At 43.6% G+C, this 15,436-nt stretch overlaps 1 protein-coding gene across 3 annotated transcripts in view; it reads right to left on the reverse strand.

Moving 5' to 3' along the window:
* The window catches only part of Skap1 (src kinase associated phosphoprotein 1), a 295,894-nt gene that overhangs the window by 52,586 nt on the left and 227,872 nt on the right, over positions 1-15,436 (reverse strand). For all 3 annotated transcript variants that reach the window (XM_028754983.1, XM_028754982.1, XM_028754984.1), the window contains one exon: positions 1,312-1,389. In XM_028754983.1, coding sequence (XP_028610816.1) covers positions 1,312-1,389 — 78 coding nt within the window. The remainder of the gene's footprint in view (positions 1-1,311; positions 1,390-15,436) is intronic.

Here is a 15,436-nt window from a genome sequence, read left to right on the forward strand (position 1 = left end):
TATTTCCCAGGTTAATGGACTGTAAAACCCTCCTTTTCACTCCCACAGGTTATCCCATATTGACTGAGTGGCGAGGATGAACTCCATCACAGACCCAGGCTGGTAGGAAGGCTGCTTCTCCGTGCTTTTGTGGCTGTCTTTTTTATCTAGCTCGCTGTCTATCCTTTAGGATCAAACCTCTCACCCTGCCGTTTTCAAACTTCCTATGATATCTTTGTTTGTTTTTGGAATCATACAGTCTTACTGGGTAATCCAGGATGGCCTGAAACTCATTGGCTGCCATGTCGTCTGAGCCTGTCTATGTGCTGGGGTTATAGGCATGGCTGCCATCTTGTCCGAGCCTCTCTAGTGCTGGGGTTATAGCATGCAGTACTATACCCACTATCATCCTTTCTTTACGTGTTGCTTTCTCTGAACAGAAATGATACTACAGGCCCTCCAGGCCAAGGCCATAAGAAGAACTTTCTTTTTCTTCTTCTTTTTGAATTTCTATGGTAAACCAATTTGCCTGTTGAGCATTAAAACAGGCATTCTGATCTCTGTAGTATCTATTGTAATGAAATGGCTGAAAGGGTTAAGAGTTGGGCATCTGTGAAATTTGGAAGCAGGCTGCTTTGCATGTGGAAAGACTGACTACATCTTAACCAAAATATTGTCACTTTTTTTCTTTTTTTTTGAGACAGGGTTTCTCTGTGTAGCCCTGCTTGTCCTAGAACTCACTCTGTACTCCAGACTGGCTTTGAACTAATAGATCTGTCTTTGCCTCCCAAGTGCTGGGATCAAAGGTGTGTGTGTGTTTCCTTCCTTCTGCTACAGTTTGACTCTTTATAGGAGCACACTGAGAGATGAGGACAAGGATATCATCCATCCATCCATCCATCCATCCATCCATCCATCCATCCACCCACCCATCCATCCACCCACCCACCCACCCATCCATCCATCCATCCACCCACCCACCCACCCACCCATCTCATACAGATCCACCTGTCTGTGCCTCCAGAGTGTTAGGATTAAAGGTGTCTATACCAAAACTGGCCAGAACCAATTCCAGTGAAGCCCACAGTATGCTGAAGAGTTGAGCTTTCTCTCTTTCGTTGACACACACTAACGCCACATTTACTTCCTGTCCTGGCTTTTGCCTTATATGGGCCTAGCACAGTCCTGGGCCCCAGGACGACATCCTACACGTTAGCAGCATCTCCTCCTGTCTTCCCTCCTTCCCTCCTTTTTTCTGTCTGTCCCTCCCTCCCTCTCTTCCTCCCTCTTCTTCTCCTGAAATGGTCTGCCCTTCATGGGTCTGATTAATACCTTTGCTTTTCTTCTCCAAATATCCTTGCTTGATGACGTTATCCAGCTCTTGAGCTCCTCTTAAGATGTCTTCTATTCCTAAAAGGTACGATGGTAAAATGCTTCGTTTAAACCTGATAGAATTTCCATCTAAGCTACTTTGGATTATTCACATTAATGATGGGCTACAGAAGGGTAATTGTTTAAATGTAGCACAAAATACAACAATTTCTATATGATTAGGGGAAAAAAGTTAATTTTCTTCCTAATTATATCTAATGTTAATATTGCTTAAAATGACTAAACATACATTAACTTGCAGCAAGAGGATGTAGCCTAAACATATGCTGATTGGCCAAAAAGGACCCCGGGGAATTAGGAATTTGCGGTGGATATAAGCTGTAAATTGAGTAATCCACACCGAGATAATCAAAAGTCAAATGAAGAGCAGGAAGGACAAGCTTCAATGAGTGATACACGCCACGATGCATGCAGTCATTTCAAAAGGGACGATAAACACACACCCACCTGTGGGTTTTGCTGCTGCTGTTATTTTTTTGTGTGTATTTGTGCTTGTGTGCATGTGTGTCTTTGGGTGGGAGTGTGTGTGTGTGTGTGTGCAGGGCAGAGTTTGACATTGGGTGTCCTCCTCTGTTGTTTGTTCTGTACTCCATTTTTTGAGGTAGGTCTCTTATTAAAAACCTGGAGCTAAGCTCTAGGCTATGGTGGTAAACTCTGGGGAATCTGTGTCCACACCCCCAGAGCTGGGCTTATAGACCAGTGTTACCTTGTCCAGCTTTTATGTGGATTTTAGGGATCCAAATTCTGGTCCTCGTGTGCATGCATCTATAAACATTTGTCCTTATACCACAGCCTATTTCATTTGGACAGCTACTTTGGGGAATATAAATTTTGTGAAGCTCATGAAGATGGGTTACACAAGGTGAATTTGACAATAGCCACCAGATCTTGTTTTTCTCAAAGTATGGGCATGTGTGTGTGTCTAAGAATCATAGAAGCTTTAGACAAAGAAGAAGAAGAAGAAGAAGAAGAAGAAGAAGAAGAAGAAGAAGAAGAAGAAGAAGAAGAAAGAAGAAGACAACCTTGGGGCTGACATCAACCTTTAACTGCAGGACAGTGACATTCTTGGCTTTTAATAGTTTCCTTAGGTACAAATTTATTGAGATGCCAAACTCCTAATTCATCTTCCTGCCTGGGGCTTATACACTTGCTTCACAGAAAGGAGGGGGCAAAAGATTGAGGAGAGAAGTTACTTCTCAATAATAAAACAAAAAAGAAGAACAGCTTCAGCTGTCCTGGGTCGTGTTATCCTCCTGTCTCCACATCCTGAATGTCGAGGTTATAAGCATGAACCACTGTGACTAGCTCCCCTAAAAACTCCAGAAAACCATAACTCAACATTTCCCTCCCCTCTCCCTCCTCTCCTGTCTGCTGCTTTCTCCTTTCTTTTGGTACATGCTCTACCACTAAGCTAAAACCCCAGCTCAACTTCACGTTTCTTGAAACATTTTTAAAGTTACATTTATTTATCATATGTGTATATGTGTGTGTGTATGCATAGGTGCGTGTGTATGTGTATATGTGCATGTATGTGTGTGTGCAGCATGCATATGTGTGTGTGTGCATGCACATGTGCATGTGTATATATGCATGTATGTGTGTCCTCCCCCATGCATGCATATGTGTACGTGTGTGTGTTTAGTCAGTTCTCTCCTACCACACGGGGTCCTGGGGATTGAACTCAGGTTGTCAGACTCTATGAGTGCCTTTGACTGAAGAGGTATCTCTCTGGTCTCAACTTTACCTTTCTTCCTTAGGACAGATGGAAGAGAGAGGGTTAACAGAAGCTTCATATTCATTTATTAGCTCTCCAACCCAAATGTTTTACTTCAAGACTTATAAAGCAAACAATTCAAAACACATTGTCTACATTTACACAATTTTCAGAGAATAAAATACTATTTCTTACAAAGTTATGATGACACCATGCAAACTTCCAAAGGAGGGAGTCAACCCATGGTCCTATCCGACTATGATGCCTATGAACCAGATTGAGGACCAGCATGATCCAATATCCTTATAGGGGCAATAGTGGCACATGCACCTTGGTAGTAACAAAAAGTTTTCAAATTGGACTTAAAATCTGTTCAACCAGAGGGATTGGTCCTGGTACTAGAGCTAACTACTCAGTACTGGTAAAGCCATGCTTATTGGAGGAGATTTACAACCTCTAATTTACTAAGCTAACAGAATCCCTAATGACAATCTATAAATATTTGTCCTTATACCACAGAGAAGTGCAGCCTTCACTCCTTAACCAGGAAACTTCTCTTTACAACAGACAGAGACCACTACAGGAAAGCACAGTTGTTGAGGTTTGGTCTGTTGCTATGTATTGTAATGCTAAATACTGACCCTCAAGGCCTGGTTGCCCCCAGGAATGAGATAATCTGCACACACACACACACACACACACACACACACAGAGTAATGCTATGTGATTTTGCTCCTACATTTAAACCTGCTGGTTGAATAAAGATTCAGACAGCCTATAGTTGGGCAGAAGAGAGACAGGTGGGGTTTGGGTTCCCAGGCTTGGAGTCTGAGAAGAGACCACAAGGGAAAGAGAGAAGTAGGTAGAGAGGAGAAGATGCTATGGGTTAGGTGAGCCATGAAAACCTGGCCATCAGGGCTGGCCAACTGGATTAAGGGCATCTCAGATGGAACGGGTCAAGTTATGAGTCCGGGTTATTGATAGGGAAGTAAACATAATAGCTTAGAGGGTAGATATCTGTCCAGCTCTAGCACATTAAAGGCTTATAAATACAAATATGTCTGTCTTTTATCTGGGAACTGAAAGATTAAACATGGGGTAGAAACTCCTGACTGAGATTAAATGTTTAACACAACACACAGCCAGTCAAAACTTAGAGTTGTGGAGCCCAGTCCCAATGGCTACATCTACAAAACACTTCTGTGCCTAAAGTGTAGAAGACATTGCAGAAGAAGCAACAGAAAGTTTGTAAGAGCCAGAGCATCAGGGACTTCGCTGTGAGATTGTGTCTCCTAGTAATGTCGGATGCCACACACATAAAGTCTCACCAATGTCTGCCCAAATGTGAGCCCAAAGGGGACACTAACGGACTTGCCAAATGGGACTGGGAAAGGTCCACGAGGCCTCCACCCTATACAAAGAACTTTAGGGAACCAGGGAAAGCCTCGAGTGGAAGGAGTGGCCTTCCCTAGGGAAGGGACCATCAATTGGTTATCCAGTGCCAATGATCAGTCCTGTTCAAACATACATACAAATAACATTATACGGACTGAGCAAGTTACATTTAAGATTACATATGTATATACATATGTGCATGTAATTGCAATTAGTAAAGAACGAGGCCGTGAATGTGAGGGAGAGCAGGCATGGGTATGTGGGAGGTTTGGAAGCAGGAGAAAGAATGGCGAAATAGCATAATTGTACTATAATATCAAAAAAATGTTACTTCTCCAGACAGTGTTGGTGCATGCCTTTAATCCAAGCACTCTAGAGGCACAGGCAGCAAGATCTCTGAGTTCAAGGCCAGTCTGGTCTACAGAGTGAGCTCTAGGACAGTCAGAACTACACAAAATGTTGTCTCAAAAAAAAAAAAAAGCCAAAACAACCTTGTCTTAAAAAAACAAAACAAAACCCACCAAACAGACAAAAGTTATTTTTAAAAAAGTTATGAAAAAAGCAAGCCAGGCAAGCATGATGTTAATCTCAGCACTTAGGAGGCATTAGCAGGTGAACTCTGTGAGTTCAAGGTTATCATGTTCTACCTAGCAAGTTCGAGGCCAGCCAGGGTTACAGAGTGTGATCTGTTTCAAAATAAAACAAAGCAAATCCCAAGCCTCTAACTCCAAACAACAACTACAGCCAACCAACCAACAAAAACCCTAGAACAAATAAAAACAAACAAAGAACCACCCCCAAACCCCAAAAGAAACACAAACAAACAAACAAAACCCCTCACACCCAGCACCTACCTCAGGCGGCTCAAAGTCACCTGTAAGTCCAGCTCCAAAGGATGACACCATTTTCTGGCCTCTCTAGGTACTTACACCTACACACCCCCCTCCCCCCAACACACATCCACATAATTAAAACAAATCTCCAAAAACCAATCAAACCAAACACGCATAACAAAATAAGGCACAGCCACAAATGAATCAAGGAGGCAGCTGCCGTGTGTGTCTTCAAACATAAGGCTGAGAGAGTTTTTCCTGACAGTCCGTCATGTTTGTACTACACAGCAGCCAACATCTCTTCAGCAGCGGCTGTGAAGCCTTGCTTTGCTCAGTGCTTTATTTGCTTCTTTGTTTAAAAAATAAAATAAAATAAAATAAAATAAAATAAAATAAAATAAAATAAAATAAAATAAAATAAAATAAAATATTTTGAGCTAGAAATGTAGGTCAGTGGAAGTGTGCTTGCCTTGCCTAGAATGTGTGAGTCCCTGAGTTCAAGTCCCAGCATCTCAAAAACACAAAAAAAATCAACTGACAATTAAGATTGCCATTTTGCTTCTAATCTGCTTCAGGCCTAGTTTTTAAAACACAGATCACAGGGCTAGAGTGGATGCTGTGTGGTTTAGGGTTCCCCCTGCTTTTGCTTTGGTTCCCAGCACTTACATGGGGTTTCACAGACTGCAACTTTTGTACCAGGAACGTTGAGGCTGTCATCTAAACTTTGAAGACGACAGGACCCTGTGGGCTCCACATACATGCATGCATGCAGACACCCATACACATAAAAATAACATGGGGCTGGAGAGTTGGTTCAGTGGTTAAGAGCACTGGCTGTTCTTCCAGAGGACCTGAGTCCTCACCCACATGGCAGATCCAATCCTAAAGTGATCCGATACCCTTATACAGATATACACGCAGGCAAAACACCAATGCAAGTGAAATAAAAACAAATGAGTTAAAAAAAAAACCTCTTAACACACATGCACCCCCACACACACATGCACACATGCACGCACACACACATGCACGCACGCACACACACGCACACACACATAGATCAGAGAGGTCAGAGAGACGGCATGTGCTGCTCATGTAGAGGACTAGGGTTTCCTTCCCAGAACCCATGTTCAGTAGCTTTCAACTGCCTGTAACTTCAGATCCAGGGTGGGATCTGACGCTTCTGGCCTTCACAGGTACCCGTACTCACTTGTGCACATGCACATACCCACAAGCACAAGTCTTAAACACACACACCCTAAAAAACCAGTAAAGCAGGAGTATTGTTCTAGCTTTATGTGATTGTTTATTCATTTTTTATCCAGTTTTCTTATTGCTGACTTCCTTGTACATAGAATCTTTTCTTTTCCTTCCATCCCCCATCCCCGCCCCGCCCTGATTCTTAGTCTCTCCCTCTCTGCTCCTCCTTATTTGTCTTTGAGACAGGATCTCACTGTGTTGCCCTGGCTGGTCTGGAACTTGAAGTGTAGACCAGGCTGGCCAAACTCAGCAACCGTTTTTTCATTTGTGGGTTTTTGTGGTGAGTAAACTTTGTGTTTGGTATAAATCCTTTCAGAGGGGTCTTCGGGTACATGTCTGAGATGAAGCACAACAAATGAAAGTTCATTTTAAGGGTTTTTATGTTTTTACTCCCACTGGTCTGAAATTCTAGCCTCCCTGAAAACACCTTCCCAGAAACAGCAGTGATCCTTCTGCAGGTGGGAGGTCACGTGACCATTTTTTGCAGTTGGCAGGCCATGTGATCCTTCTGCAAGTGGGAGGTCACGTGAGGTGAGGACCAACAACAGGGAAAGTGCTCTGAAGGTGGTTCTTCTCTGAAGCACTGTTCAAAAAATTGCTCCTGGAGGCCTCAAATTCAAATGAAAGACACGGGGCCAAGAGAGATGGGATTCCCCAAGCTATGTCTCTCCACAAGTTTCTTCTTTTTAAAAGTCTTGCTAAACGTAGAGAGTTTCTTGTTAGAAGTCTGAATCATAAAAGACATGTTAAGAGTCTTATTGGAATTCAAACCTTTTTTTTCTAATGCAAATCTAAATGCCATTTTGTGGAACATTTATAATTATGAAAATGGAAAGACATTGCCTTGTGTGCGGGGAGAGTCTGTGCGTATGAATATTACATTAATGTGCCCACACCAGCCCACTGATCCTGCCGGCAGGAGCATAAAAAATGCTTGAGTGAAACTTTTATTTAGATGCTAAGACTCCGGGCCCCAGCGGGGTGACAGAGACAGCCCCTGTGAGTTGCCATCGCAGACAGAGCTTGAATTGAATTACCCAGGGGGGAGGAAGTCGTGATGAGCACGCTTCGCTTATTTAATTTCATTTACTTTCAGTACATTATCAGCATGAGGCTTTTCTCTCCCCACCAAGTGAAACCCAAGACCACCACCACCAAGAAAACAAAGGCGGAATGCACAGAGACGCCTGAACTCCCAAGTCTCTAATTCTAGGCCTGCGGGGATGGTGCCCTCCCCACCTCCTCTCCCCCAGAGTCAAACTCAGCTTGCTAAAATCTGGGCACTGAATTTTCCACTTGGTTCTTCCCCAACAAGATCCCGAAGAGCAATCTGGCCCGGGGATGGTTTTTATATGCTATGCTTCTGTATGTAAACAGACAAGTTATGTTGCTTTCTTACACATTTGAGGATTTTTTTTCTGTATTTGTGAAATATCTCACGTAGTTTCCCTGATGCACTGTGTGTGTGTGTGTATGGGATTATAGAAGAAATTAAAAATGCTCATGGAAGAAAACAGATAATTAAGCCCAATCAGTCTCTATCTGATTGACTAGACACGCACTGCTGTGAGTTTGCTCTTAGTCGTTCTCCACGTAGAGCTGGAGCCTCATTAGCTCGCTGACCCGTCAGCTGAATCTACACAACCACGGTGGGAAGCCATTCTGTCCTTCTCACTGTCTCCTCTTTTGGTGACCTTCGGGGCCTTGGCCAAGAACTGGCGACTGGAGAAGGCTTATGGTTAGGCACATTATAGGAGGTGAGGCAGGAGACTTTTACAACTGAGTCTACCCTCTTTGTCCAAAGAACGGCTTCCTGCATTATAGAGGGTCTGTAGATGTTTCCAGGATGCTGAGAAAACAGGAAGCAGCTCCAAACAACTGTGCAAGTTGCTATTTAAAAGGCAAAACTATAGATAGATAAGTATCAAACTGTAAAAAGAGACACTTTTTTGTCTATTACCTGAATAGAAGTTATACATACCATCATGATGAAAAAAAAAAAACCCAAAACACCCAAAAAACAAAAACCTAGAAACTGTTTCAATTTATTGGGAACAAATAGTCTTCTTGTATCAACCTTCCCATGTAGCAGATTCTATCAGCACAAACCAGAATTGCATTAATGTCATAATCTCTCTCCACGACTACACTTAACTAAATCTCTCTGAGCAACCCACATAAGGAAAAGATTCGCTTAGCTAAAGGATGTTTGGCCGTAAAGATAAGATCAACAGAGAAGTGTTTTACTCAGAAGTGATGGCCGCCCAACTTCCATGGCAAATGGAGATAAAAGAAATTCTCAGACATCCTTCTCTCTTCTCCTGATCCTTTTAAACCCTCGCACCCCACCCAGAAAACAACTCTGCCACAGGGGAAAAAAAAATGACAGGGCAGGACTCCATCTCTCAGCGCTAAACACGGCTCTTCAGTCAGCTCCTCATGGCAACAACAATGAGGACCCTTTGGAGTGTGATACATTTCCATAAAGCAGTCAATAAAGCAGACGTGAGAGCTTATGTGCGTCACGGCCTATTTAACCAGCTGTGTTCTAGCCCACTGAGAAAAGAGAATTGGAGAACTCAGCTGGCAATACACAGCACAGGGCTAATGGCGTAGGAGGCCACCTGATTCCCCTACGTAAACTGCGCAGCCCTTGTAGAACAAACCAGGTGCCTGCTGACTCCTACCACACGCAGCAGGTTTGCTCTCTTGCTAACTCAACCTGAAAAGACCAAGAGTTTCGGAATAATGTATTTTGTTTCCCCCCAACTTAAGATATTGACTTCTCTCATCATTCTTCTTCCTTTTACTTCAAGTTCAACTGCCTTGAAAAGAAACTAAATCCACTCAACCCTAAAGATAGAGCTACAGGGGAGCGGGGGTGGCTTTCAGGTAAGAGGGTACACGGCTGCTGAGGAATCTGGCTGGATGAGGCTGGAGGAAACTTGGTGTTTGAAGCCTGGGAATGGTCAGGTTCCATCTTCATTCCAACTCCCTAACTGAAGGCATCTGTCTGTCTGCTGAGCTGTGCAAAAACACATACTTTCTTTTAAAAATATTAAACTAAAGTTTATGCATATATGAGAGTGTGTGTGTAAATGTACATATACTCATACACACTCCTGCATACACACACAGAGGCCAGCAGAGGGTACTAGGCTCCCTGGAGATGGAGTTACAGGCAATTGTGAGTTGTTGGGAACTGCATACAGGTCCTCTGGACAAACAGTCATCTCCACTGAGCCATCTCTCCAGCCCCTGTGACCTTCTTTAGGAAGATCAGTTCTACTTGTCCTTAGTCTCTTGTTTTTCTGGGTTAATTTTCCCCGCTTTATTCTCAAGTTTTGGGAACCAGCCAGCGGTAGTTTGTGGTATCTGGCAAGGGCCGTGCATCTTCTGATGCTGAGAGCTGGCTTTCGGTGGTGTTCTGTTACTCTGTGGTACACGCATGTAATGTTTTACCTTCTGTGGTCCCACGGCTAGCCACTTGGATTTGCACTCAGCCTACCAAGCTTTTCTGTCATTGTGCTTTGCTCATTAATGGATTTAGATAAACACACGAAAGTTGAAAAAGTCTAAATCATTACCAACTGACTTAGGATGCAAAGGAGTCAAAGACAGAGAAACCACTTGACAGATAGCTTTAAACAGAATGGACGTACTTGCTGAGAAAAAGCCCAGTGCCAATGAAAGGCAGGGGGTGAACACAGCACAGCTGTCTTAGGGTTTTCTTGCTGAGAAGAGACACCATGACCATGTGTGATGGTTTGTGTATACTTGGCTCAGGGAGTGGCACTATTTGGAGGTGTGGCCCTTTTGGAGTAGGTGTGTCACTGTGGGCGTGGGCTTTAAGACCCTCATCCTAGCTGTCTGGAAGCCAGTTCTGCTAGCAGCCTTCAGATGAAGATGCAGAACTCTCAGTTCCTCCTGCATTATGCCTGCCTGGATGCTGCCATGTTCCCACCTTGATGATAATGGACTGAACCTCTGAACCTGTAAGCCAGTCACAATTAAATGTTGTCCTTAGAAGAGTTGCTTTGGTCATGTTGTCTGTTTACGACAGTAACACTCTAACTAAGACACCATGGCAACTCTTATAAAGGAAAACATTTCACTGGAGCTAGCTTATAGTTCAGAGGTTTAGTCCATTATCACCATAGTGGGGAAGCATGGTGGCACACAGGCAGTCATGGAGCTGGAGAAGAAACTGCGAGTTCTATATCTTGATCTGTAGGCAGCAGAATGAAGACTGTTACACTAGGCTCAGCTTGAGCATTTAAGACCTCGAAGCCCCGCCTCCACAGTGACATACTTCCTCTAACAAGACCGCACCTCTTAATAGTACTACTCCCTGTGGGCTAAGCGTTCAAACACAAGTCTAGGGGGGCCATTCCTATTCAGAGTACTACAACAGCTAATTAAGTTCATCTCCACTGTGGAAAAAGTCAGGCAAAGCGTTGGTAAGATGGCAAACTTCAGGATTTTTTTTTGAGACACAGTCTTTTTTTTTTTTTTTTTGGTTTTGGTTTTTCGAGACAGGGTTTCTCTGTGTAGCCCTGGCTGTCCTGGAACTCACTCTGTAGACCAGGCTAGCCTCGAACTCTCAAACTCAGAAATCCGCCTGCCTCTGCCTCCCAAGTGCTGAGACACAGTCTTGTGATAAAGGGAAAGCTGACCTAGCCCTTATGATCCTCCTGCCTCAGCCTTCTGAGTGCTGAGATTAGAGGTGGTGCTACCATGAGCTCTTAAGGTCCTATATTTCTTACTAATACTTTTTAGTGTACTCTGATGATCCATAAGGTTGTTTTGCTTTCTAGTTGTGTGCAACCCAATAAGTCAGGAGACGTAAAGAACAAAATATGTCTCAGATCCAGTAACAGGGCACACAAACTAAGCTTTGAGGGATATTATTAGAGGAAGCAACCTGGAATGCTCAAAATAATGGTATGTTGCTCCCTAAGGTCTGTAAGGCTTTCCTGCTGAAGCCATCTGCAGAAGGACATCTCATTACAGCATAGGAACATGCTGGGATCTTGGGCACAGTTCACTCCTGGAAAAGATTTTAGTTTTAGAAAGATTATTGAGCCAAATATACACATTGGTTTCCTTTCTGCAGAATATTCCATCAACAGTGAGAAGATGCGAGGTGCTCGGCAGAAATGATGAAATATTCAGAGGGTGGAGAACTTTGTTAAGGAGAAACACAGACGAGATCTGTGGTCTCTGGGGATGCCCTTCTCTTGCACCTTAGGACAGAGGCCTTCTACCTCCAGGTGTGGTAACCTCGAAGTAGCAAGGCTGACAGCTAAGTAAACAGTAGTAGTCGGCTTCATCCAGCAGGTGCAACTAATTCATCTTTTTTTTTTTTTAAGACAATTTTTTTTTCTTTTTTAGATTTACCTATTTTATGAGTACACTGTTGATGTCTTCAGACACACCAGAAGAGGGCATCAGATCCCCATTACAGATGGTTGTGAGCCACTTCATGGTTGCTGGGAACTCAGGACCTCTGGAAGAGCAGTCAGTGCTCTTAACCGCTGAGCCATCTCTCCAGCCCACAAGAGGCTCATCTTAAAGAATGGGTAACTTGATATAACTGCTGCCTGCCATTCACGGTCTCCTGACTCGTTCTGATTAGTGGAAGGGCATGGGTTTTGAATCATCTTAGAATAAGAACAGATTTAAAGTTTCTCTAGAATGATGTGACTCATTTGCATTCTGATATGCTTTTTAAGGAGAAGAGTCAATTAAAGGAAGCCATGATTTATCTTAGTTATGCTGCAGTCTGTAGTCACTAAACAAATCTGTGCTTTCATAATTGATGCAGTCAAGGATCTCCAAAGCACTTTATTTCCTTGAAAAAAAAAATTGGGTTCCCTCAGAACTGCAGTTGTTTCATGGGAATGAGTTGAACATGCAGATGTCCGTAGGATTATGGATTATGGCCGTAGGATCCACACCATCTAGACCAAGAATGCTGGTGTCTATAACGGAGCACCCACAGCATCACTGTTGTCTTAGGATCCATCCTTATTTTGTGTTATGGTTTGACTTTGAAATGGGCGTGTGGGTTTGTACACTTGACTTCCAGATGGTGGTGCTGTTGGGTGTGTGTGTGGGAGATCATGGAACCTTTAGAAAAGGGTGTCTGGACGGCAGATTTACGCCTCTGGGGGTACGCCTTTGGGAGTGGTAGCCCAACCCTGTTGGTTTGATTTTCTGCTTCTTCCTCTACCTGGTTGAATGCTCCCACTGCCGTGAACTCTACTGTGCCTTCCCCACTATGACGTTCTAAAGCCTCTGAGACTATGAGCCCAACTAAGCTTTACTCCCTTAAACTCTTCCTGTTGGTATCCTAGTTGTAAGAAAGTAACTCCTTAGCTATGGAATCACATGACCTGAAGTCTCTCTAGTAGTCAAGCCCCAGTAAGTGGCAACAGTGTAATGTAGGGGTCTATACTGCAGTCCTCCAAATGCCTTGCCATTCTAAGGAGGAGGAAGAGGGGAGTTAGAAATGTCTAGTTGTCTTTTCACAAGCCTTGTAGTACATTTTCACCTCATCCTGAGGCTAGGCACCACCATGCACACATCACTGAAGAGCATACCTATCTATCTATCTATCTATCTATCTATCTATCTATCTATCTATCTATCTATCTATCTATCTTTGAGACAGGGCTTCTCTGTGTAGCCCTGGCTGCCCTGGAACTCACTTTGTAGACTAAGCTGGCCTCGAAGTCACAAAGTTCTGCCTGCCTCTGCCTCCTGAGTGCTGGGACTAAAGGTGTGCACCACAATGTTCAGCTTGAGAACATATCGTTAGTAAGAGATGACAGAATTTCATTTCCAAATCCATTTTTATACTACACAACTGAACTGTGAGAACATGGAATACTGGGATGCACTTCTGTGGTGTGCATGTGCTTAACAGGCGTGATACCATGGGTTCAAGTCCCAGCACAAAACCTGTAAAGTCCCCCAATAACAACATCATCAACCATACCACCACTACCACCACCACCACCACCACCACCACCACCACCACCAACCAAACACAAGGCAAAACCCCACAAATGCAGAAAAGGAAACACAAAGAAAAGTGCTTTACCTAGGCCTACCATTACTTTCTCAGGTTGGCCTTGAATTTGAGATCCTCCTGCTTCTGATGAAGTGCTGGGGTTACAGGCACGACCTGCTTCTTCTGGCTTTGAACTTACCACTTAAACCGCCCACTTCCTAACCGTTTAACACATCATGGCCAGAAGTAATCTCTCTAAAACTTGCATCTAGTCTAGTCATGTCACATTTCTGTCTAAAGCTTTCCAGGATTCTCCAGTTCCTACAAAATGCAAACATCTCCGCACACAAACCCCATACAACACTTGGTTGTACACAGCCCACCAGTTTCTTCTCTCTGAACCTTTCAGCTCCCAGCGCTTTGGGCATGGTGATTAACAATCTCCGCCTTCAGGAGTGTGCCAGGCACCTCCCACCGCCGAGCCTTTGTTCATACTGCTTTGGCTATTTGGCATTTTCTTTCTCTGCTCCCATTTTCTAAAGAAGCTGTGCACCTGAACACCTTTCTCCATTTTCTCAATGTAAAGTCAACCGTCTATTCTGACTCTAATATCATTTTCTGTAATGAGGTTTTATATGACAGTCTGGGGCTTCCAGGGACTATGAACTTTACCAGAACATTCTCTATGATTACATTTTTGCTTAGTTTTATATGAGAACTGAGTTACACGTGAAGTCTGACGTAGGCCTTGAACAGGATACAGGAAAGGTACCATTCCTGGGAAGAAGAAAATAGCTGTAGGCCAAGACAGCAGACACCAGGGAGGAGGGTGAACTCTCCTCCCATTCAAGGGAGGAGAGTTGACACCATGTTGGAAAGGATGTGGGTGAAGGGTTAGCACCTAGAGAAAAACGGGGGGTTGTAACAAAGCATCCAGTGCTAAGGGAGGACATGCTACGGTTTACATGACAACTCTCTAGGTAAGGAAGGGAAGGCTGTTGGGGGAGGAACCTGACCATGCAAGTATTCGAGACTCATTGTCAGGTGTACTCGAATTAGCTGTAAGATTAAGGATTCTTTTCTAGAGCACACACAGGAAACCAAGGTTATTTAGTTTCTTGAAGCCTGAAGAAAAGCTGCCAGTGGGAAATGTGGTCCCTTTGATAGAGGGCAGTGTAAGTCACTGTTTACACACCCGGTTCCCTCCATATCCCCAGGGGTCTGGTATACACACAGTAGGATACAGTTCTGCTAAACTGAACTGAACGAAAACCCCTTCTTGCCTAAAGGGACTCTCGGTTCTAAGAAGGCAATATCGGGTGGATATTTGGAAGATAAATCATTTTCAAGCTACAAGTAGTAATTTTTGTTCTACTGTATATTTACAACTTTAATTTAGGGTTGTTAATGTGGAACTAGAAAGTTAAAAAAAAAGAAAAAGAAAGAAAGAAAGAAGGAAGGAAGGAAGAAAGGAAGTAAGGAAGGAAGGAAAGAAAGGACCCTTCCAATGGTGCAGATTAGAAGTAGGGGACAGTAGTTACAAAGAGTGTCGTTCTGAGAATGATGGAAAGGCAAAGGGAATCTGGGGGGAAAATATACAGAAATTCCAAGAGCTTCATGAGGAGAAAAGTGATATTTTTTTTGAGACAGGGTTTCTCTGTGTAGTCCTGGCTGTCCTGGAACTCACTCTGTAGACCAGGCTGGCCTCCAATTCAGAGATCCACCTGCCTCTGCCTCCCAAGTGTTGGGATCAAAGCCTGTGCTACCCCTGTCTGGTGTAAGTCCATTTCTTTTCTAAAACAGATTTTATTTTAAGTTGTGTGTTTGTGTGTGGTTGTGGGTATG

Source organism: Grammomys surdaster, unplaced genomic scaffold (genome assembly GCF_004785775.1).
Source record: "Grammomys surdaster isolate TR1022 unplaced genomic scaffold, NIH_TR_1.0 126048, whole genome shotgun sequence".
NCBI classification, from domain to species: domain Eukaryota; kingdom Metazoa; phylum Chordata; class Mammalia; order Rodentia; family Muridae; genus Grammomys; species Grammomys surdaster.